The 25227-nt window shown below is 49.6% G+C and overlaps 1 protein-coding gene across 3 annotated transcripts in view; it reads left to right on the plus strand.

Moving 5' to 3' along the window:
* The window catches only part of SSH1 (slingshot protein phosphatase 1), a 61842-nt gene that overhangs the window by 23875 nt on the left and 12740 nt on the right, over positions 1-25227 (plus strand). For 2 of the 3 annotated variants that reach the window (XM_081252170.1, XM_081252169.1), the window contains exons 3-12: positions 3969-4072; positions 7955-8019; positions 8465-8586; positions 13266-13334; positions 14421-14486; positions 17079-17273; positions 18431-18524; positions 19250-19378; positions 21827-21873; positions 23540-23686. In XM_081252170.1, the coding sequence (XP_081108296.1) occupies positions 3969-4072; positions 7955-8019; positions 8465-8586; positions 13266-13334; positions 14421-14486; positions 17079-17273; positions 18431-18524; positions 19250-19378; positions 21827-21873; positions 23540-23686 (1038 nt within the window). Of the gene's footprint in view, positions 1-3968; positions 4073-7954; positions 8020-8464; positions 8587-13265; positions 13335-13672; positions 13754-14420; positions 14487-17078; positions 17274-18430; positions 18525-19249; positions 19379-21826; positions 21874-23539; positions 23687-25227 lie in introns of those variants that run through there. The other variant, XM_081252171.1, reaches the window with a different exon arrangement.

The following is a 25227-nucleotide window of genomic DNA, read 5'->3' on the forward strand; positions in this document are numbered from 1 at the left end:
ACTCATCCCATCCTGCCCTGCACTATCGTTGGTTGCATGCTTACTTTATTTCCAGCTGCTCCTGCTGGGTGGGTTTCGGGGTCCTGGCCCACACCCTCCGGGACCCACACCTGCCCTCCCACTGCAGCCTGCCCTGCGCCCCTTGTGTGAGGTTCTCAGAGCACCTCCCGACCTCTACCTGGAATGCCGTCCCCCACACCCCAGATTTGCCTCCTCCAGGAGTGATTAGCACGACTGAAGGATTTCCAGAACGAAACGGTGCTTGTGAAAACACCCAGTAACTAACTGTGGCCGCTGCCCACGGTCACTGTTGGGTGAATGGATGGTGATATGTGACGGTTTGAACAAGGATGGGGTCCTTATGGCTTGGGGCGGGTTACTGGGCCACCAGCTGTTTTTCCTCGCAGTTTCTAATACACACACCCTGCTGCTCATTCCCGAGGCCCACTGCGAAGCCGTAGGAGTAAAGTGATTAGAGGAACTTCAGCTGTTTTGCTCCCTGTGAATGGCCCTCTTTCATCAGGATGTGCAGGGACAAGGGCCTTTTTAAACCCAAATATCAGGGAAGGACGAGAGTTCCACCAGAGCCATTTGCCGTCTGGGTGGGAACGCCGTCTGGACGGGGACTCTGCTTTCCTGGAGGGCCCCATCCAGCCTCTTCTTCAGACGTTCAGCCTTCTCTGGAGGGTGGGAAAGGCAGGGGCTGGGGGCAGTTCCGTTCACGATGTGACCACGGCAGTCCCGGACCTTTTCTGTTGTACTGACGTCTGCACCTCCAGCCAGCCAGCTCCCTACTTCTGCTCTTCAGAGGTTTCCAGCCCAAGTTAGTAAGTATCGCCACCGCTGATTTCTGCCCACCCACCCCGCCCCCCTGTCGTGTCTTGGTTTCTGGATGACACTGGCTGTTGCTGCTCTGAGGGCTGGGGTTTTCTGGAGGATCCTGTCTGCCTGCAGTGCCCTGCAGAAATTATGAGCCCGTGTCATCTCCTAAAACCGGGGTCTGAGACATCTGTATTGTGGAGATAAAAGCGGTGAGGATGGAGGAGGGAGGGCAGGGGCTGGTTCTTAATCCCCCGTCAGGACTTTTCCATTTTGTTTGCCTGGGTCTGACCTCCTGGAGCTTTAGTCGCTCTCTTCAGGGCACCAGCATCTTTGGGCAGAAGGCTGATTTCTCCATAGTTGGGATGGGTGGTTTGTGAGTTTGTATCCTCCTCCCCAGAACCTAGTAAAGTACGAGTGCCCCCCACCCCCAACCCCGAAATGGATTTCGTAAAGGACTTCCTTCCCCGGCGAGGTGTCTTGAGACGGATGAATTGAATAGGGTTCTGCGCCTCTCATATCAGAGCCCTGGCCCCTGGCTGGGAGAGAGTGTTCACGTCAGCCGCCCACAGGGCGCAGGAGGCTCTGGGCCCAGAGTGAGCTCAGAGCAGAAGATGGGAAACAGGGTCATAAAGAATATCTGTGTCTCGTTTTCCTAAGTCCCATGACTGCCGTGCTCTGTGGCCTCTCGCCTCCGAGAGTCATCCAGTGAGGTTTTCCTCGTGCTGTATCTGCTTACTGTCTCTGCAGATGCAGGACCATCTCACGGGCTTGGGATGCTGTGTTGTTCTCTGAGCTTCCCTGCAGCTTCAAATCTCCTCTTTACAGTAAACGCCTGTGACTAATTTCGGGAGGAGGACAGGAGCAGAGTGTTCCAGGGCCCCCATCCACACAGCCCCCTGACTTCACGTGTAGCTGGGAGGCTGTGATTCTGTATTGGCCTCAGGAACACTGAGGAACAACTGGCCTTGTAAGTGATCACGGGATAAAACCAGCTTATGCTTTTGCATTGTTCCTTCCCCCCCCCCCCACCCCGCAAGGAAATGTAAGGGAAACCAAGGGGAATTTTTGCCCATGATTTCCAAGGCAAAGGTCACCATCAATGGCTGGCTGTTTCCAGAGGGCTCAGGTTTCTGGTCAGTATGGATTTTTTTTTTCCTTTTTTTTTTTTTAACTCATGAACAAAAAGAGGTTGATGATGCCTTGCAAAGATTTTTTTCCCCCAGCTGCTTCGATGAACTGATTGTTGTTTGAAGTTTCATGTATTTTGGAGTCTTTCAGACAGTGATGAGAATAGGTAGTAAGTGATCCGTGTCTATCTAAAGCAGCATAGTTCTGAAAACAAACTCAGTTGTAGGGTTTTAAGGAAGGAGTGGGTGATAAGTTTCAGGGGTGGAAAAGTGTTGGGTAAGTCTGCAATTTGCTAAAACTAGACAACCTGGATTTTCTGTTGGCCAATGGATGCTAAAGAGCTTTTTGTCTCCCGTGGGTAAGTGAGACTCACAGAAAGGGTGCTTCTCGTTTCTTCCATTATTTATAGTCCTGGGCTCCTCAACACTTGAAACTTGCCGCACAGATACGGGACTCACAGAGTGGAAACGATGACTTGGCAGTACATGCGTGATGGTAGATGAAGAAGTGCTGTCCATATGTAAAGTGTTGCCTTTAGGAAAGAGATAAAGCCCAGTTGTCCGTAACTCAAAGACCCGGATAAGAGGGGCAGAACTGAAACCTTCATATTTGGTATTTGAGCCGTCATGATTTTTAGCGTGAGAATTTAACCAGAAAAATGAGCAGATTTTATTGTGGACTTCATAGTATGGAAGATAATCATTTTTCAATTCCAGGAGCTGCTGACTTAAATGCTAGTCCATGTGGTGAGTTTTCTTAGCTCCTAGGGTTGTATTTTAGACTTAGCTGAGTTTTTTATTCCAGGATGAGAATGTTTAACTACTTACATTAGCTGTCTGGGGCAGTGGTGATTTTGCTGTTTTATATTACAGAAAATGTCCTTGTGTTTCTGTCAGGAATTGATTTGCTTTCTATTAAAAAAAAATAGCACTCCTGTTACTTAGAGATTTTTTTTTCAAATCAAATTGTTTATTGGTTGCTGAAGAGAGAATGAATGATTTGTATAGTTCCCTATAATTTAACTGTGATCTTCTTTCACAAAATTAATAAACATGAAATGTTTTTGCATTATAAAGTATAGTACATATTTTATATTACTTTGAAAATTAAAAAATTTATAAAAGTTAATATTTGCTCAACAGAGTAAGTTTGGAAGAGAAGATAATTATAGGTGGTACAACCCTCCCCCCAGAGAACAAAACAATTTTGGTGTATCTTATGTGTAGTTTTCAGAGATGATGTTATTTTTAAATAATTGGTGGTAATTAACAGCTAATACAGTCCATTGGTTTATACAGTCTTAATTTCTGCATAAGATAAAGATTTTGTTTTGGTAGCCAAATTGTGAAAGTGAAATTTTTTATTGTAATTTTTAAAATTATATGTTGAATATAAATGTTATTGCTTTGTTAAAATAACAAAGACCAAAGATTCATTCTGCTGAGAAATTCATTGGGTCAACTTGAGATTTTTCTACAGGTTTTCCACACAGCAAGCTTGACTAAGTTAAACTGGTCAATAGCTACCCGCTTTTCTTAAGATGCAAACAAATAGTGAAAGTGTGATTTCATCTTCCTTGTATTCTGTAAAGGGAAGACACCAAGAAGCAGTGAGGTTGTTAAAAGTTCAGAGAGTTAGAAGCAAAGATCAACAGCAAGAGTACGAAAAATTAAAAGGGCACCACCCTCTGCTCATCAGAGAGTTGGTCTCTATTTTTAGAAGATGTTGTATTACAGAGTGGTCCCTTTACAGCATCCTGCAGGAAGGGGCTCCTACCTCTGGAGGAGGCCACGGAGAACCTTGGGTGTTTTAGCCGAAGCATTATTTTATCACATAAACTCTCCAGCAGCAGGCTTGTAGCAAAGGTTTGGGGGGAGTATGGTGTGAATTACTATAGGAGCTATTTTATCCCATTTGCATGTTACATGCCACTCTCCAGCTTTTCCTCTGCAGCATGTCTCTGCCCATTTTCCTCTGTGAATTCCAGCCTAACTGCGCTCTGGTTTTTCCCCCCACAGCTTAAGTGAGAGTTTTTTCATGGTGAAAGGAGCAGCCCTCTTCTTACAACAGGGAAGCAGCCCTCAAGGCCAGCGGAGTCTTCAGCATCCCCACAAGCATGCAGGTGATGGCTCTAAATTGACGCTCTTACCCTGGGACTTATTTTCTGGGCAACAGAGGAACCCTCCATTACTGGCGGTGAGCACTTTGCTGGTTTTCAAGGCCAGGGAAATAGTGGAGCACAGGTTTGTAATGACAGGTGCGGGTAGAGGCTCTTGAGCAGGCCACGCACGTTTTCCAGGTGGCACCGGGAGCCAGTGACCCTTTGACCACGGAGTCTACGTAAGAAGGTCAGCAGCTTTCTGTTTGGATATAAAGATTTCCTACTCAGTGTATCAGTTAACTGCAGATTTTAAGTTACAGTATGACTTTTTAACAAATGCACCAGAACGCCTTATAGCCAGATGTGGTCCCCCTTGAAATTAACCACCCTGGGGTCCTAGATGCCTAGTCCTTCATTTCTCTGAGCTTTTGGAAAACTCTCATTTGGGGAATTTCTTTACGAGCCTTGGGCATATACTGGGGTGGGAAGTCTTTATTCTTTAATGGTGGGTTTGGTTTTTTGGAAGTAGACAGAAGTGATAAAGTGGGGATCAAACTGGGTATTAATTGAGGTCCAAAGGCAAGCAAATAAGAGATGCCTGCAAAGGAATAAGACTGGTTTTCTTAGGTGACTTGACTCTGAACCTGAAGGCAGTTTGGAGAGAGGAATTCAGGAAACACTTGCATACAAGTGGATCTTTGTAACTGGTGGGAAGCCTCTGCAGGAACTTCTTGGACGGGCAGCATGTGTCGGAGTAGGAGCTGGAAAGGCCTCTGCCTTTCAGAACAATGGCAGGTCAAAGCAGCTAGCAGTTGGGGCCAGTTTTTTTTGTCACTTGGATCATCTTGTTTGTCTCACCTCAAGTCATCCAGCCTCATTTTGGAGCTGAGTGCTTAGGTTAGAATTTCCTATCTTGCATTTTATAGCAAACACGAAGGCTCAGTCAATATTTTCACATACTGATATTTATAATCAAGATTTAGGTCTGTTTTAAGCTAAAGAAACAATCTTCCTGCCCAAGGAGGCAGTGTGTTTCATGGAAAGAATATTTGCTTTGGAGCCAGACAGACCTGGCTTCTGATCCCAGTTCTACAACTGTACAGAACATTCATAGTCAACTTCTAAGCCTCGGTTTCCTAATCTTTACAACGGCCATCAAATATTAGTAACTCAGACGTCGTGGAATTTAAAATTTACACACGTAAACAGACTTAGCTTCTCTTAGGTGCTCAGCGTCCATTGCTGTAATTATTGCTACGGTGACTGCTGGTACAATACCACTATAAACAGAAGCTTCGTTCTTGAATTTGCTAATGGTTCTGCCCTGTTAAGAGTGTAACTGTTTTTCGTGTCTTAACCATAACCCATAAACAAACAAAGCCAGTGCTCAGCTTTGTTCCCCAAGTATGAAATGTCTCCTTCCTCTAATTCAAAGAATATTTTCGTACTGTGTGTGAGCCTGGGGAAAGTGACTGCAAAACCGTCATGTAAAAACCCTAAGTCCAGCTGCTTGGCACATCTCTGGCATGTACACTAGCGTAGGAAGGAAGCCTAGTGTGTTGGCTCTTCTGCCCTAGGGTCTAGGAGGGCTGGTGAACTCCAAAAGGCAGGGGGGCGCCCACTGTCCACAGATGCTCAGTAGGTGACCCTGGGGCAGGCACAGACTAGACTTCACGTCAAGTCCCCTGGACGACCCACGGTCCCCTAAGCGAACCCCCATGCCGAGCCGAGTACAGTGGAGGGTTAACTCTGTCCATATCAAGTAATTCAGCTCATGTCAGCCAGTCCAGTCAGGCTGAGACTCACTCTTTCCAGGGCTGACCTATACTATAGGCTCACATTCTCTGCCTTTTTTTTTTGCAAGTGCTTACTGAACACTTGAACGTACAGAGACTGTGTGTGGCTACCAGGCCGGGGTTGGGATTTTTCTCTGTCAGCAATTACACATCTCAGCAGACAGTCCCACTGTGTGGAAAACGTCCCTCTCACTGAGCCACTCATCAGTCAAGGGGTTGGTTTCTGCTTTCGCCTGTGTGCTGCTGCGATTCGGAGTGGATCGTGGGGTGGGGGTGGGGGGCCCAGGTGGGCCCAGAACCAGCCATGGTGGTTGTGTGCCATCCCGATCACGCTGGTGACACGACAGGTGAGGGCGCTGTTGGGGACAAGATGGGAACAGGGACCGTTACCTCTAAGTCGTCCCTCGTAGGACGTGGTGCCAGTGTAAGGTGTCTTCCACTGTGGGATCCTGTAAGAGAACAGACGAGGGGGCACGTTTCCAACGACCTGATTCCTCTCTGAGGCAGGAAGTACCGTTTGGACAGCATTTGTCAGCCTCCCCTAAAATTCAAAGGACGCTTTTGCAAAAGGAACCCAGCCAATGGATTGATCCCTCTGGGGTTCTAATTGTGATCTATAGGGTAATTTTTTTTTTAAAAGATAATTCTGTTTCTTCAGGGTGTTGCACAAGTTGAAATGAATATGGATTTTCTATGAGTTACTCCCTGCACTTCTAGATCAGCATCTTTACAGATGAACCATTTCTTCAGAAAGAACCCCATGCAGACTTTTTTTTTTTTTTTTTTTTTGAAATATACATAAGCAAGGAAAAAAGTGGCACTAGAACCACCCTTGCTACTTGCTAGTTACGAAGCTCAGGTACGGGGGCCCCTGTGCCTGGGACACACAGCCCTTCTTTGGTGAGGTGGATCCTGCGTAGCTGTGGAGACTTACTGCCTCAGAGAACCTTTCCTCCCCTCCCTATAGCCCAGAGGCATCCCTGGGACCCTGGGGCCGCTCAGAGATGTTCAAAAGCTGACTCTGGATTACTGCCTCTTTTTTTTTTTTTTTTTTTTTTTTTTGCGGTACGCGGGCCTCTCACCGCTGTGGCCTCTCCCGTTGCGGAGCACAGGCTCCGGACGCGCAGGCTCAGCGGCCATGGCTCACGGGCCCAGCCGCTCCGCGGCATGTGGGATCCTCCCGGACCGGGGCACGAACCCGTGTCCCCTGCATCGGCAGGCGGACTCCCAACCACTGCGCCACCAGGGAAGCCCCATTACTGCCTCTTTTAAATAACCAAGGAGGTACAAAAAAGCGAGTACATAATTTTTAGCAAGAAAAAAATGACATTGCTGTTTAATCAAATTATGTCTCTGGGTACCCATCACGTACCTGCATGCTGTGGAGTCACTTAAACATTTCCCCTCCAGGTTGTAGAAGTCATGTCTCTCTCTTATGGAAAATGTAGGAGTTCAAAGCAGGAAATGACCCCCAGTCCTTTTTCCTTCAGACCAACCCTTAGCAAATCCCTGTCTGCAGCTGTGTCTATAGTTTCTGCTGCCCCCCACCCCCACCGCAAAGTCATGTTTGCCTGAATTTAATAACATTTCTCCTCTAGGCTTGTCTGCATTTTCAGATTTTGTATTTTAAAAAACCCATATTGCAATTATTTCAGAAAATAAAAGCAACTTTTAAAAACGTGGCAATAAACTGTCTCACCCATCCTCATCATGCACAGCATTCAGGAGTGGACTAAGGGAAGTCCAGGTCTGCTTTCAGACCCTCGGAATCAGCCTATTCTAACCTATCCTGCCTAGAAAGTGGGTGGGTGACCTTTTTTATTTATTTTATTTTTATTTTTTTAAAATTATTTTATTTTATTTTATTTTTTTTGCGGTACGTGGGCCTCTCACTGTTGTGGCCTCTGCCGTTGCGGAGCACAGGCTCTGGACGCGCAGGCTCAGCGGCCATGGCTCACGGGCCCAGCCACTCCACGGCACGTGGGATCTTCCCGGCCTGGGGCACGAACCCGTGTCCCCTGCATCAGCAGGCGGACTCTCAACCACTGCGCCACCAGGGAAGCCCCGGTGGGTGACCTTTTTTAAACTTTCTTCATTGGTCCAACAGGGGACCTGCCTCAACACCTTCAAGTAATGATCAACCTTCTGCGTTGTGAAGATAGAATCAAGCTGGTAAGAAGAGACGCGAGTGGCAAGTTTTAATTTTTAATTGTGACGTTTGTAGGGACTTACTGACGAGCAGGGGCTTGGGGCGGGGGGGCTCTGACATCAGAGCAAGTTCTCCCAAACCGTTCTCAAAGGCCAAAGCCCACTCTGCTCCTCGGTACCCAGAGGTTCAGACAGAGGGGGTGTCAGGTCTCTGGGTCAGTCTGTGCTAAGCTGGAATCATCATTCACTGGAATTTATGTGTTAACCCCTTTAACAAACTTTGGGGGGTCTCCTCTGAGCCAGGTACCATCCCTCATGCTGGGGATATAAATGAGACGTAGGAGTTTTCATCTAAATTCCTAAACTCACGGGGGAAAGGTAGGAACAAAAGTCTTTGGTCTTGGCTTGGTGAAGGAAGGGGGTGACCATCTGGCAAGGCAGGCCAGTAAGAGCATCTCTGCCTGTCTAGGCCGTGCGCTTGGAGAGCGCCTGGGCTGAGCGGGCCCGCTACATGGTGGTGGTGGACAGCAGCGGGCGCCAGGACACGGAGGAGAGTATCCTGCTGGGAGTCGACTTTTCCAGTAAGGAAAGGTGAGCCTGATGGACGGCGGCTCCTTTCTGTGATGGGGGCAAGAGTGGCTTCTGGAAGAAGGTTTTCAGGGTCCCACATCCATGGGGGCCGGTGATGGTAGGTGATGGGGTGATGAGGCACTGGGAATGGTGGAGCCCCTGGTTTTAGCTCTTGTGTGCCGAGTGCTGTGCTAGGTCCAGTCTCTGCTCTCAGAGAGCTCAGGGTCTGCACTGTGTGCTTAGAGATTTAACCCTGGGTCCTATCAGGTGTGCCCTAGAGGAGGGCACCTTAACCAGGAGGGCTTCCTGAAGGAGGTGACGGCTGTGGCGAACACCCCAGGACAAGCAAGAGCCAGCCAGGTAAATCAGGAAGGCGCCCTCCAGGCCAACCATCCCATACAGAAGTATGTGATTGATCGGCGTTGTATCGAGCGCCTTATGCAGTATTAATATCCCGTGGATTCCCAAGTACTTGTTGACGGGTCCTGGGTCAGAGGCTTGAGGAGAGGTTTGGAATTTCCCAATAACTGGAGGCCAAGTCAGTTGTATCATAGACCCTGTTATGTGTGCGAAATGAAGGTGCACGACTCTCCTTACATCTAGGATAAGTTAATGCGAGTGAGATCACTGCAGAACCTGAATTTGTTAAAACTGGATTAAAGTAGATGCCCTTTATTCATGATTCATTAATTTTCTCGTTCATTAAGCAAACCATTCATTTGCCTTCTCCTGTGTATGAGGGAATAGACTCAGCCCGGGAAAACAGAGAAGCAACAGTAAGCACGGTGCTCGGCCTCAGAGAGCCTGTAAGCTCAGCGAGGGAGGGAACCATCGCCAGAACCTGGGGTGATGGGCCCAGTGATGGGGAAGTGTGGGGTTCATTCCACACTCGTGACCAGGACTCCATTGCTTGTCACAAGTAAATGAACTAAAAGGGAAGCCGTTTCCTTTATGGCCTCGTTCCCAGGAGCATTCTGAGTGAGTTCCTGCAGCTCGCTTAGGGACGTGAGTCCGAGCTGGCGCCCGTGGCCTTGGCTGGTAGGGAAGTCTGGATCTGGAAGGATCTGTGTCAGGACGTGCCTTAAGGGGTGAGCTCCGAGGAGCCCCTTGGAGACCAGAGGGCTCCGTGCTCCAGGTTGGGATGCTCCCAGGCAGGTGCCCTCAGAAATGGCCGGGGCTCCATCCTTTTGGTCATGAGGCAAAGAGACGTTCACAGGTGTTACGGTTATGTTTGTTCTTGGAATGGCTGGCCGGCCTTTCTGAGGGCCTGTGGGGGCAGGACTTCCCCTACTGTGTGTCATCCATCCCAGCAGTGCTCTCTGGCCCTGAGCTGAAAGCTGCCTCCCTGGAGAATGTGCCCATCGTCTCAGCCCGAGCCACCAGGGCCTCATAGGAGGCTGCCCCCATCCAGGTCATCTCTGTGGCTTTGGTCAGAGAGCACAGAGCAGTTAACCCGATGCTTCATAAGCATCTCGCCCCGTGGGGTAGGCGGTCCTATAACTCACGTTTTACAAACAAGGAGTCAGAAGCCCAAGAGGCTGGAGTGGTTACACCAAGGCCATCCTAGGAACAGAGCTGGGACTCAGAATTGGGTTTTTATTGTAGACCTGTGGTGTAGACCCACTCATTCCTTTCCCACTCATTGTCCTCTGCGCCCCCTCTTCACCAATCTGTTCATACCGTCACGGTGCGTGCCCTTGTCCGCACGCACTTTCAGTATGCCAGGTGTCCTGCCAGGTGCCCTGCCAGGTGCGGGGGCTACATCGGTGGGAGAGACCGGCCTCTGCTCCCTTGGAGCTCACAGTCTAGATGGACGAAGGTTAGACACACGAGCACCCTGAGACCGTTCTTTACACACAGGCCCACGTGCTTATTCCCACCCACACTCTGAAGCACCCTGCCCCTCCTCTGCCCCCTGGGCACCAGCCTCAGTTCTCAGCATGTCCCCGCTCCCTGGGTCCTCTTGCCTCTGCTGCACACTCTGCGCTCAGGCCAGTGTCCCCTCCACTGTCCCAGACTGCGGCACAGCCCGAGCACAGGTGCCAACTCCAAGGCCAGTGCTGGTCTTCTGTGTTGGGGAGATGGGTCAAGGGGCTGCAGAGGGTGAGCGGGAACCACACGGACCTTCCTGTTGTTGGGCCGGATGCAGCGTCCCCCGCGCCCAGGCATAGGGGCCAAGAACTGGGCACTTTTATCCATCTCCAACTTGAAAACAAAGCCCTTGTCCTTACAGAAGCCTTTGGCCTGCTGAGAGCATGATACATTTGTTTTTCTAAATTCCTGCCATGAGATTTTGTTTCCTTATTCAAAAAAAGAGAGAGATGAGGTGCCCCCAAAAGGACTCCCCCCAAGGAGAGGGAGTCCAAGTGCAGTGTCAGGAGAGAGCGTGGGAATGACGCCAGCCACAGCGGGCTCACGGGTTCTCCCTTGGAGTCACATCTACACATGACTCCTCTGGGGATCAGAGCAGCTGCCCTGCAGGGGCCATCTGGGGTTATTTTGTTTCAGATTCGGGAACACCGTGGGTGCTGTGAGCACGAACACCGTCCTCCACTTGTTAGTGTTTTGCAGCCCGTAAAGGACAGGCCTGTCTCCTTCCTACACCTCCAGCCCCCGCGCAGGCCCCGCTGGCTTCTCTGTCCCTGCCGTACCGGCCCCGGGGACCGGGGACCGCTTCCTTCCCCTAGAGGTACCCCCACCCACCCGTTTTATCCTTCAGGGCTGTGCTTCCTCTAAAAAGACCCAGTTTCCCTGACCACGTGTCCCGTCCCCACTTCCCATATATATAAACCCACAGGCCCTCCTTCACTGTACAGATCTTACTGTCACTCACTACAGGACTAGTGGAGACTCACAGCAATAACAGATAAGGGGACGTGATGGAATTGGCACAGTTGTTAAGTCGTGTCCCGGTCTCTGGTCTGCGCTCTTGACTCCAGGTTGAGACCCTGAGCGGAAGTCTTCCGTGGCCTTCTGCCCACCGTGTGTAGCTCTCACCAGGCTCTTCCCCATCTCTGCACTTAACGGAGGAGGGCAGTTCAGATGCTGCCCTGGTCTCCTTAAGCACCGTTCCGTCTCCGCCCGCCCCGGCCCTGGGCCTGCGGCTCCCCAGTCTGTGCTCCTTGTAGCTCCTCTGTGCCGTCTTCTCTCCTCATTTCCAGTCCCTGGTGTGGGTCGTCTGTGCTGAAAGCGGGCGAGTGTCCGGGTCTGCCCACACCCTCCCAGGGCACCCTCCGGCCTGGGCTTTCTATGTGTCTGTCTTGGGCTCCCAGCGGCCCCCTTCTTGCCTCTCCCCAGTGCGACACAGCTTAGTAACCCTGGGAGCTCTGAGTCTCAGTGTCAATTTTATTTTGTGGCTATCATTAACCCATCAAGAATGGGTAGGACCAATGTAAAACAGATCACTAGTGGGAAGGAGCCGCATCGCACAGGGAGATCAGCTCGGTGCTCTGTGACCACCTAGAGGGGTGGGATAGGGAGGGTGGGAGGGAGACGCAAGAGGGAGGGGATATGGGGATGTATGTATACATACAGCTGATTCACTTTGTTATACAGCAGAGACTGACACACCATTGTAAAGCAGTTATACTCCAATAAAGATGTTAAAAAAAAAAAGAATGGGTAGGACTGCAGGGTGGCACCAGAGAATTTGCCCAACACAAAAGGCTTAGCCCACTTTGACCCAAAGGGATTGAAACTACCTTCCCCACAGATACAGAAGCAGAGGGTGGAAAAGATCCCCCGCGGCTGCCGAAGCTCTGGAGGGAGAGCGGGTTCCTTGAACCCCAGAGCTGCCTGTGCGCACAGTCGCGCGCGCGCGCGCGTGTGTGTGTGTGTGTGTGTGTGTGTGTGTGTGTGTGAGAGAGAGAGAGAGAGAGAGAGAGAGACCGTGCTCCCTGGGGGGCTGTTAGGCGGTAGCAGAGATGTCAGCACAGGATCCCTGGAGATGTCTGAGCTGCCCTTGGCAGTGACGGCTGTTTCTCACAAGCAGACTCTTTTTCAAATGCCTGAAGAGTTTTCATAGTGATCCGAGGAGACCCTCTGATAAAGCCCTTTCTTTTCCTCTGTGTTTCTCAGCGGCGCCAGGCTCTAAAGTGGTCAGGTATCATTTCACTGTTAGGATGGGCAAAACAAAAGCAGATTAAACTAGTTTTTAAAACAGCAGCTGCACAAAAGGTACAGAAACAGAGGTCCAAAAATGAACTCCAGTCATGGTGTTGGCACTCTCCCCTCCCCTGTCGCTCCAGGGCAGGAGGCTGGGGGTGGCTGCCACGACCTGCCTGTGTCCCCCGGACTGTGTGTGGCCTTGTGCCAGGCGTGTGCCAGCCATCAGCGGCTTCAGCCCTGCTGCAGTGTGGGCGTGTGGTCAGCTGGTTACTCCTGGCCCCCGAGAGCCGCAGCTGAGACCTGGCATTTATGGAGCTGCAGCCACACCGGAATGCTGGGGTCAGAGTTCCCTGTGACTGTCTCTAAGCTGGGGTCACTGGCCATCCCAGACCCACATCTTCTGGAATTCAGGGGTGAGCAGTCCTTGCAGACAGCCTTAGAACTTCTCCCAGATACACACCTAGGCAGCTGGACGCAGGGCAGGTGGTGGGTCCCCTATGAGCTGGACAGGCTGGGTGGAGACACAGCGAGGGAAGACCACATGCAGGCAGGTGGACCCTAACTCTAGGCGTCTTCTCTTCCCTCCCCTGTAGTAAAAGCTGTACCATTGGGATGGTTCTCCGACTGTGGAGCGACACGAAAATCCACCTGGACGGAGACGGGTAAGGAGATCTCTCAGGAGGCTTCTTTCACTGTAGACTTTGAAACACGCGTCAGTTTGGGCATCGTTGGATAATCATTAACGACAGTCACACGTGTGACATGTTTACCACATCAGGAGAAATAACATTGCCCTCCCATGAGCCACACAAGGCAGGGTACATTTGGGACATGATGTAAGGGGGTTGGGTCACGAAGTACCAACAGAAACATTTACGGGATATCTGCTGCTGTGTGAAGTTCAAGAACAGCAGTGAACAGACATTCATTCACTTGCCTTGATTTGTTAAATGAACACTCGCTGTGTGCCCTCCATGGGCTGGTCCCTGCAAGTTCACAGATGAACATGATGCAGCAGGAGCTCTAAGTCTTTGAGGGCTGCAGGGAAGACACACAAGCAACAGGTGCAACAGTGTTTCAGGTGCCATTTGGGGGCTGCAGAGGAGGAATCATCCAGGTGGGCCTGGGCAGGTAGACCAGGGCCAGGGGGCCCTCCAGATTCTGGGGGGGAACTACTCAGGTACTGTCACGAGTGGGAAGAAGCAGGAGAGGAAATTATCTCTACTTGAATTCCAGCAGCAGTAAAAGTTACGTTGCCTTCTAGATAGAACTGGGAGGGAAAGATAAAAATTAGATTTATTGACAACATGGGCTTATGGTTTACCTTTTTCCTTTTTAAACTTTTGTCTTCCACTAATGTATTTTTTATGCAAGTATAAAAGACACAGATGGAGTGTGGGGGACAGGAGGTAGGGGGTGGGGTGGGACAGTGCAGGCAGGTGGAGCGAGATGGTGTCCAGTGCCGCTGTTGCCTCACACGCTTTGCTGGGCTTTTAGTTTTTGGCTGACTTTGTGTTGCTGGGTTAAAAGCCAGTCTTCCGGATTTAAGAACCTACCTCTTTTTTTTTTTTTTTTTTTTTGCTTTTGGCTTTTGCCCTTGTCTCTGTGGCCTGTGGTCCCTCATCAGACAGCGTGAGACACACTTGTCCTCAGGGTGTCCACGACAGGCTGTCCCCCCCGCCGTCTGGCAAGGATGTGGTCGGAGGGTCTGACTTCTCACCACGCTGTCCTTTGTTTTTCATTCTCAGTGGATTCAGCGTCAGCACGGCAGGAAGGATGCACATCTTCAAGCCCGTGTCTGTCCAGGCCATGTGGTAAGTGTGGTTTTAGGGACTTTTAACTCCTTAGAAATATTTTCCTAGCTGACACAGCACAAATACAAAAAACCGCACCTACTTAGAAGCACATTTAGGTATGTTTATGTTGTGTGTGTGGCAAAAAATACGTATCAATAACAAAATTTACCATTTTAAGGACACAATTCAGTGATGTTAAGTACATTCACAGTGTTGTACACCCATCACCACTATCCATTTCCAGAACTTTTTCATCATTCCAAACAGAAACTCTGTACTTATTAAACGGTAATTCCCTATTGCCCCCTCCCCCAGCCCCTGGTAGCCTCCATTCTACTCTCTCTCTATGACTTTGCCTATTCTAGGTCCCTCATATAAGTGGAATCATACAGTATTGGCCCTTTTGTATCTGGCTTCTGTTACTTAGCATAATGCTTTCAGGATTCATCCGTGTTGTAATACTTCATTCCTTTTTAAGACTGAACAATAAATTTATTATATGGCCCTACTTTTATCCATTCATCTCCTGATGGACATTTGGGTTATTTCTACCTTTTGGCGACTACGAATAGAGCTGCTGTGACCATTGGTGGACAGAGTAGCTGATGGAGTCCCTGCTTGCAGATCTTCCGGACTTTCTAGACCATGTGGTGATTCTGTGTCTAACCTTTGGAGGGACCACCAGACTGTTTTCTGTAGCAGCTGCACCATTTTACATTCCCACCAGCAATGCACAGGGGGTCCAGTTTCTCCACATTCTAGTCAACACTTGTTATTCTTTGCTTTTTTTCCATAATAGCCATCCTTATGGGTCTGAAGTGCTATCTCATGATTTTGGTTTGCATTTCCCTAATTAATTAGCCTTGAGCATCTTTTCATGTGCTTATTGTATATCTTCTTTGAAGAAATGTATATTTCGTATATCTTCTTGGAAGAAGAAGATATACATTTTGTATCTCTTCTTGGAAGAAATGTCTATGCAAGCCCTTTGGCCAGCTCTTAATTGGGTTGTTTGGTCTTTTTGTTGTTGGAGGTACCTTGTTTTTATGTTTCTACCGTCCCTGCTGACAAAATGTCATTTTAGCATAAATTCACTGGTTCCTTGGCCCTGGCACACCGAGGGTGATCAGTTTGCTCCATGAAGGCAACAGCACTCTGCTAGGCATTGAGCATCTGTGGAGGCATAAAACGGACATAATTCCTGTCCTCCTGGAGTTTAAAGTCTGTTGAGGGAGGTGGCCATAAACCCAGAGCAGAGTCCTATGTTATACTGAGGGGTGGGTGCCGGGCTGTGGGATACCTACTGCAGGGGGCGGGGGCAGGGGCCAGGGCAGGGTAGGGCCTCCCTGGACACCTGCATTGGGGGGTGAGGTAGCTGTGGGTGAAGACTGCGTTCAACTTCCAGACCTTCTCTGAACCCGATACACATTCTAGAGCCTCCTCATCCTTGGAGGGCTGCACAGACCACTCATACAGCAGACTCCACACGGCAGTCTCTCTCATATAATCTGGAAAAGACTTAGGAGAAAGCCGGTGGCCTCTGATGAGAAGAATTCTGCCCAGTGTTTCAAAATAATTACTCTTTTCTCCAGGACAGTGAGAGTGATGCAGGATCCTCCCATGGGCCACGCGCTAACATCATTGCTTCGTTTTTATGTCTTCTGTTCCTGCAGTCAGTTCAGGATCATTTGGGGGGACATCATGAACTCATCGTTCTCTAGACGTCCCAGATGTTCCTTTGTGGCCCTGGATAATTTGTTACCTCTTTCTCTACGAGCGAGTAAAAAAACAGGCCCATGGGTTTTTTCAAAACTTCAGAACGAGAATAAAATTTCGTAAATATTCAGCTCAAGTTTCTTCCCTCCCCCAGTCTAAAGCTAGGACAGATGTGGACCACTGGGGAAAGTGACGTGGGTTGCAGTGGTTTTTACGCTGTTGTTGAGCCGTTGGTTCTCTGATAACTTCTCCATCCAAGGCCTCGCTTGTCCACCCTTCACTGATACCTGAGTCACCCCATTCACTGAGAAATACTCAGCCCATTTTTTTGTAAAAAGAAGTAAGAAAAGGATAAGTAAATTGGCTGTTACCAATGTATACGTTTTCAGGACTGTTTCTCCCGCCGGACTCTGCCTCCCACAACTTCTTCTGCAGTTAGTTCTTGTGAGTTTCTCATTTCCTTACGCAATCTAAGCATCTAAGCTATTATAACATTGATGGGAGGGAGGTAGAAATTAAGCGACTGGGAATGCAGTCACTTATCTCTGCTGCACGTTGAGGATGCTTTCCTTCCAGCTGCTCGGCTGCATTGCGGTTCCCACATTCAAGGTAACCGCAGCCTCAGAAGTGAATCTCAGTTCCTGGGAGTTCATTAGCGGATGTAAAGTGACCTGGGAGCCTGCCCGATTGGGAGAGTTGGAAAGTTTTGTTGTTTCCTCGTTGGGGATGGGGACAGGCGCCGTCTCTGCTCTCGGGGTCGGTGCCTGTGTCCCAGAGACCCGCAGTGGTACCTGGCGGCCACGTGTCCCCCTCGTAATCTCAGATGTAAGAGCGACTCCAGCCCAGCTCCCCTCGTGCCTCCCGGGCCTGACCCTCTTCCCCTCCTCACCCCAGGTCTGCCCTGCAGGTCCTCCACAAGGCCTGCGAGGTGGCACGCAGGCACAACTACTTCCCCGGGGGCGTGGCGCTGCTCTGGGCCTCCTACTACGAGAGCTGCATTGGCTCCGAGCAGAGCTGCATCAACGAGTGGAACGCCATGCAGGACCTGGAGTCCACGAGGCCCGACTCCCCCGCCCTGTTCGCGGACAAGTGAGTGCGAGTGCGGAGCCTCCGTCCCCGCCCCGGTCCCCGCCCCCGAGCCTGCCCCCCCACACCACGCATCACAGCCCCATTGTCTCCCAGAACCAGCATCCCACGCAGGGGTTCCTGACCTGCAACCCGTGGGTGTCTTTGGCTGGGGAAAGGTCTGACCACTGCCCGCATCCCCCCCCGCCCCCGCCTTTTAAAATGATAGACAAATTCGGGTGTGAATGCATTTCTGGGGAGCAGCTCCATAACGTTCATCAGCTTCCCTGTACCGGTGCTCTGGTCCCTCCTCAGGTCCGAAGTCTTGGTTTCCAAAGGCTCTTCCTCTGCCTATAAGAGTGTGATGACTGTGACATCCGGTTCCTTGGGTCCCAAAACACACCTGCACACAGGCAGGCCGAGGGCGGGCGGCTCTGAGGCGGCAGCGCTGCCCCGCGTGGCCTGAGGCCGCGCTCCATCAGCTCTAGTTCCAGGAGGAGGGAGCCGCTCTCCCCTCCTCTCCTGCTTAGCACCCTCCTCCCCAGAGCAGCATGTTCCTTGGGGACACCACACGTAGGAGGGCTGTGGACGGAGGGGGGGGCCCCCGAATGAGGGGAGGACCGGGAGCCACATTGTATGAGGCCTCAAAGAAATTACGAGAGCGTTGGCTAGGATACATGCCTTTGAACATGTGAAGGGGCTTGACGTACAAGAGGATTGTTGTGGTCCGTGTGGCCCCAGGGTTAGAACCAGGCTGATGCGTAGAAGTTGCAGGGAAACACATCGATTTTGGTTCCGTGTAAGCGTGTAAGGAGGTAACGGGAGCCGGATGCAGCTGGGGCCATGGGCTGCCTGAAGACACAGCGATGTCCTCAGCAGAGTCTAGGGGGTCTGGGCCGTGGGGATGTCGCATGGCGGTTCCAGCATCCGGCCCTGAGAGGCTGAGGCTCTCCAGACCCGCAGGACGAGTCCGCTTCCCAACCACTGTTTGCCCCCTTGGTCTGCCGTCCCCTCTGGTGGCCCCTGGGCGACTTCCCTGTCCCTCTCCCCTTCTCGCTGAGAACGTGCCCAAGCCGTGTTCCGTGTAGCCCGGGAGCAGCTGGGGTTTCTGTGAACGCCGACCGCAGGCTTCCCGTGGCTTCCCATGGCTCTGCGCTTTCCTGAATGTGATTTCTCTCCAGGCCAACTGAAGGGGAGAGGACTGAGCGTCTCATCAAAGCCAAACTCCGGAGCATCATGATGAGTCAGGACCTGGAGAACGTGACGTCCAAGGAAGTAAGAGCGCTTCCCTGCTGGGTGGGCCGGAGGTCATGGGCATCCCTGTGTCCTGTTGCCCTAGCGCAGCCTAAGTCGGGTAGATCTAAGAGGTTGAAGTTGCTATTTTAAAAAGCCATATACAATCTCTTTATTAATTAGTGCATGTAAAAAAATCCTATTGTGATACCTTCCAAAGCAAGATGAAACTGCCTTTTAATGTTTTTCTCCATTACTTTTTTCTTTTTTCTGTTGCTCTTTGTCCGAGGAATGCAATGAATTGTAGTAACAGCTTAAACTAAGTAGATCTAATAGGTTGAAATTGCCATTTAAAAAAGTCATGTACAATCTTTTTATGAATTAATACATAATAAACCCTATCGTGATACCTTCCAAAGCAAGATGAAATTGATTTTACGTTTTCACGGTGATAGATTTGTTAACTGGAAAAGCATAAGTTTTTTCAACTCAGTAGAAAAGCTCCCAAGGGAATCAAATGCCTTCTTTCAAATAATAAACGTCCCCTAGTCAGATTCACATTGAGGCCGAGTAGCCTGCATTCCCACCACCCATGCGTGTGTGCAGCGTGTCTAAATGCATATGTGCTTACTTTGAAAAAAGCCCCAAAACACTTTTTTGAAAACAGTCATAGTTCATGTTGTGACTTTATTACTTCTTTGGAGAAACTGTTTTGTTTTGTTTTGTTTTTAAACAAACCCCCTTTCCTAATATTTTCCACTCCGCAGATCCGTAATGAATTAGAGAAACAGATGAACTGTAACTTGAAAGAATTCAAGGAATTCATAGACAACGAGATGCTCCTTATCTTGGGACAGATGGACAAGCCCTCCCTCATCTTCGACCATCTTTATCTCGTAAGAGGCACAGCGCACGGCAGGGTCTGGTTTGGGAAATGTAAATCAGACCTTGATTTGTTTGGAGTTTGCAGCAAGTCATAGAGGGGGAGAAACTTGAGTTCCTGGAGCCTCCGTCCTGGCTTTTACGGGAACTCCCCTCTTGACCCCTTTCTCTGGCCTGCAGCCCACGGGTTTGCTCGAGAGCCAAATGTTTGCGCCGCAGCTCCCAGCTGAGCTGCGGGGAGTTGTTTGAAAGCTCTCTGGTGTAGTCAGCTGGCAACCGTTTTCAGATGCACACCACCCTCCGCCTTCATCGGTCACTAACAGAAACCCCCTCCAGATGGTCTGCGAACTAAAAAAACCCCAGTTACTAAAGGGAACACTCGCGCCTAACCCCAGAATTATGCCTCCTCATCCCGAGACATGAGACACAGCAGAGGAGACAGACCCAATGCCTGAAACGCAGCCTCCCTCCCACACCCCCCACTTGTCCCCTCGCTGCCCCCTGCCCTGCTCCCAGAGCCCGTGGAAGCAGCAGGCCTTGCTGACACGGCTGGCGGGGCCTGCACAGCGCTCTCTCCACTCCGCCCCTCAGTCAGATTTCTTAAAGCTGTAAGTCTCCATAGAAGGCGGCTGGCAAGTTTTCACAGTCAGGGGGTTATAGAGGAAGGCACGCTACTAGTTAGTGAGGCAGCACGGTGCGATGGAACCCGACCCACCCAGCAGGTTCCCACTCCCCAGCCTGACCAGCCAGGTGCCCGGGGGCAAGTCTCTTGGCCTCTCCTTTCCCTCATCCTGTACCTCAGGGGATGAGTATGAGGATTAAGTTAGTACATATTTTAAGCACTGAGTGCAGTTTCCGTAGGCACTCAAAAATGATACCCATCGTTAGAGCAGAAATCACATCCTTGGAAAGTTGAGGACGTGTATTTGCTGCCAAAGGCATGAAGGACTGTGTTTTCTGCCTGTAGGAAGTAATCAGTAGTTCCCGAAATGTGTATGTCATGATACATATTTAACGTATTAAATATATATTTAGCGTATTTATATATATATTGATCTATATACATAGATCTATACATGTTTAATGTATATATATTTAAATGTGTATAGATGTGTGGATTTGAAGCCTGAATCTTGAAAGCAGCCCCGGCTGTAATCCTCTCTGGGAAGTTGATTGTTTTCCCCGGTGGACACAGAACCGAAGGCACCTCGGCCCGTCTGTCCACTAGGTGGTGATCACGGCAAGAGGATGCTCACAGGCTTAGCAGAGCTTTTGTTATTTTTTCAGCGTGGTTTGGTGCTTTATGTCACTTTTTCCATGAGAGATACTAAAGGAATTTTTATGTTTGAGCCTCTCCCTCTCCAATATGAAAATCCAGCTAGTGCCCACATGCTGCCAGCTCCGTTGGGGCCCCTGCAGCCCCTGCATCTAGAGTGGTCCACCCTCTTGGGAAAGGAAGTTTATAGGGAGACCAAGAGGGTGCTTTTGCTCTTTGTGACTCTGTGTCGATTGCATTTCCTAAGACCAAAGTGATGTTTTTTTCTTTGTTTTTTCCCTTCCGTGTTCTTTGCCTGCTCAGAAATGGGGGGTTTTGTATTTTTTTTAATCCCATTTTTAAAGTATGAAGTTAGAACATGTTACAGAAAGTTAGGAAATATAAGTTGAAGAAAGGAAATTTAAAAGCATTCTCAATTTCACAAATCCAGAGGCAGTCACTGTTGACACTTTGGTATGTTTGTTTTTCTATCTTCTGTTTTTTTTTTTTTTTAATGCATTTACAGCTTCTTAAAAAAGAAAGAAAAAGAAAGAACTGTACTGTTTGATCATATAGTTTTGTATCCTGCTTTAAAAAATTTTTTTTCATTATGTGGTATTTCCCTGTATCATTAAATATCCTCCAAAAGTATGCTTTATTTTAACGGCTCCATCATATGATTTCTTCTTGTCGGACCTTTGGGTGGTTTCTGCTGTTTTGTTATTATAAATAACCGTAAATATCCTTGTACATATACCTCTGTGATTTCTGGGTGTTTCCTTAGGGTAGCTTTTTGTAAGTGGAATTTCTAGGTCAGAGGGTGGGAACTTTTTTAATATTGCCAAATACTTCCCAGAAAAGGTAAACCAATTCCTGCTCTAGTCAGTGGTATGTGAAAGCGCCCTCTCCTGCGTGGGAGGTCGGAGGTCACTGCCTCTGGTGACAGGACCCTGCTGGAGTCTTAGGAAAGGGAGTGATGAGAGGGGGCAGGGTCTCCTCGACCAGCCCCTTTCCCTGACAATGCCACAAACTCCTGGGGAACCTGCTCTGATATCGGCCTCTTTCTATCAGCTTTCTTATCGGCCTCTGAGTCCAGGGGCCCATGAGATACCCATCACCGTCAGGGCTAGCGCACACCGTACATCCCGTAAGCAGCTCTGAGGCTGACGTGTGACACTCACGGGGGTTTGTGTGATCTGTCCCCCAGGGCTCTGAATGGAATGCATCCAATCTGGAGGAACTGCAGGGCTCAGGGTGAGTCTGCTCCCCTTGTCTCCCCTCATCCTTCCAGGCAGCTTAGAAACACTCAGCTCAGCCGTCCATTCGAAGCCGAGCCCGGGCGCTGCCTGCCTGCCTGCCTCGAATTGCCCACCCCAATCTCCAAAGCAGCTGCCGGCCTGATTTGCATAGCTAAACAGACGTGCTTCAAAATGCCACCTCCTGAATAATTCATGGGTTTTAGAGTTTACTGGGGTTTAGAAATATGTGTGTCAGGGAGAATGATTCTAAATCACCCTCAAATGGTATAGGACAGCCTGGATGCTGATGCGGCCACGCGCCGCCCCCCTCCCCCCTGCCCTGCAGAGATGCTGACAGCCCCAGTGTGGACACACTTACCGGTGGGCCAGTCAGCAGCCCTGCTCCCCGGACCACTCCTGGTTCTCTCTGTGGTTGTACTTTTGAGCCTGGTGGGAATCTTGCAGCTAAATGCTCAACGTTGGCCAGAAACACATGCCTGTCTCAATCTGAGAAATACTCGGCAGCAGGGATAAAAAATGCTTAAACCTAGACCTTCAAGAACAGATGTCTGGACATTTTTTAAAAAAACAACACAGCCACAAAATCACCATCCTGTGGGTCTGACATGATGGCATTCTTGAATTACTGCATTTAAAAGTCAAGACTAAACAAATCTTAAAATATATCTTTAGAACTACTAGTTAAGATGTGTTCTTTCAAGAGAAAGGGATCTTAAAGTATAGGGTGATGCTGTGTATGCTTTATCTTGCTGGGAATAAATAAATGATTTTAAAGGTTTTTCTTTTTTTTCCAAAGCATTTATAAGTATGCTCTTTTGAAATCTATTTGAGGTGTTTTCAAACTCCTGAAATTACGTTGGTCTTCCAGGAATGTAAGTATTAAGGTTAGAGAACTATAGAACCTGAGTTAGCTGGGTTAGCAGACCCTCCCAACTATTTATTTATTTATAGCCTGCCTTGTTTCAAAAAGGAGTTAAGGCAGTTCCCAAGGATATAAAAAATGGGTGGATATATTCAGCTTTTTAACTACTTAAAAGTGGAGACGTTGGGGTTTTTTTTTTTTTTTTTTTTTTTTTGCGGTACGCGGGCCTCTCACTGTTGTGGCCTCTCCTGTTGAGCACAGGCTCCAGACGTGCAGGCTCAATGGCCATGGCTCACGGGCCCAGCTGCTCCGCGGCATGTGGGATCTTCCCAGACCGGGGCACAAACCCATGTCCCCTGCATCGGCAGGTGGACTCTCAACCACCGCGCCACCAGGGAAGCCCGGTTGTTGTTTATTTTAAAGCCTCTGTATACTCATAATGGTTACGAATTTTGAAACTTTAAAGGAGTTAAAAAATGTATTTAGGTAATATGTGTGATTACTTTCCAGAATTAACATTGCTTAGCAATGCTTTGGACGGAGCTTTCTTTTTATAAGTTTTTTAGGCAGAAATTTGTTTTTTATCATAAATATAATGTATTCTCATCATGTAGAGGGTATTTAGAAGATATCAAAAAAAAAAACCCAAAGACCACCACTATGAAGTCCTGCCATAAAAACACAGACCCTTTATAAATGTGTATTTAATTTTTTCTCTGCTCAGTTTGTTGTTACTTTGGTTTTTGTCAATCCACATTCTGATTCTCCAATTTGTTCTTTTTTTTTTTTCTCATTGCAGTGTTGACTACATTTTAAACGTCACTAGAGAAATAGATAATTTTTTCCCTGGCTTATTTGCGTATCATAACATCCGAGTCTATGATGAAGAGACCACAGACCTCCTCGCCCACTGGAACGAGGCGTACCATTTTATAAACAAAGCAAAGTAAGTGGGCGGAGAAGTCAGAGAAACCAGGCTGGGGAAGAAGCTGACCGGCAGCCGCGGGGTGGGCAGACATTAATGGTGACCCCAGACATAGCTGCCTCCTGGCTGGAGGGGCCTGTGATGTCTGATGGGCCTCTCTGGTTTTTATTTAGTTATTTATTTGTTTATTTATTTGGCTGCGTTGGGTCTTCGTTTCTGTGCGAGGGCTTTCTCTAGTTGTGGCGAGCAGGGGCCACTCTTCATCGCGGTGCACGGGCCTCTCACTGTCGCGGCCTCTTGTTGCGGAGCACAGGCTCCAGACGCGCAGGCTCAGTAGCTGTGGCTCACAGGCCCAGTTGCTCCGCAGCATGTGGGATCTTCCCAGACCAGGGCTCGAACCCGTGTCCCCTGCATTGGCAGGCAGATTCTCAACCGCTTCGCCACCAGGGAAGCCCGGGCCTCTGGTTTTAGAGTGCTGGACCCCAGGCATCAAAAGGGCCGAGTCCTTGATCTTCTCCAGGGGTCCCCAAATGAGCTCATTCTCTTTCACCTGCCGTGACATTTGACCCCCGTTTCGTCATTAGCACTGGCTGCAGGCAAGGGCCCTGTACCAAGCGGACACTCTTGGGAGCTCTGCGCACGGGGAGTCACAGAGCCAGAGGAGAGAGGAGGCAGGGCGGGTTGTACGTGACTCAGAGCACCTTTGGGGCTGCTTCCCTGGAGAAATCTACTCGGGCAGATGCCCTGAGCTGTGGCCCACCTCCACCTGAGTTAGTGTGACTCCTGTTCACGTAGAATGGGACGGACCATCAGGGGTCCCCACTGCCCCGAGCCTGTCACTGCTGTCACGTGTCTTTTGTCCTCACCTTATTCTCCTGTGGAACCACTCTGTCCACTGAAGTCAGGACCAGAAAGAGACAACTCTTTGAGATGCTATCAAGAGACACCTCTTCTGCTTTGCACCCAAGTCAAAGCTCCATGATGTAGGACCAAGTCTTAGTTCCCCTGGGTTCCTGGGGGATAGACTTTGGCAGTCCAAAAAACCCCCTGAGGTTCGAGGATGAACTTTAGGCCTGGGGTACAGGAAATGAGCCTGCCCTCACCGAGCAGGTGTGCTGCTTCTAATGTAAATCGGCAGGCTGGCCAGCCTGCTACCGCCTGTACAAATAAACTTGCACAGGTGCAGCCCTCCCCAGCCTGGTGCCCCTCACCTTTGTGAGCAGGCGAAAGCTAGAGCAACAGTGTTCCTGGCCTTGCCGTGTCTGTTATATCAGCCTCTCCTGGGCTGGTACCGTCTCCCTACAAAAAGCCTATCGGCCCATCTGTTCCCTTTGGCTTCTTTCTCTGGTGGCCAAGTCAAGTGCTGCGGACTCACGCTGGCTCCTTGACCCTCCTGTCTGCCGAGGCACTCTCTCTGCCAGGGGCCCGGTGGCTTTCAGTTCACTGACCCTGTTTCTCTACAGTAACCTGCTCCCTGTCTCCATCTGCTCTAGCAGCTGAGTGAGTAGCTTGTGCAAATATCCCTTTCGCTGCCTGGTTGCTTCCTGCCCAGGGGGCTCTGG

Source organism: Mesoplodon bidens (genome assembly GCF_964165515.1).
Source record: "Mesoplodon bidens genome assembly, chromosome: 13".
Classification (NCBI taxonomy): Eukaryota; Metazoa; Chordata; class Mammalia; order Artiodactyla; family Ziphiidae; genus Mesoplodon; species Mesoplodon bidens.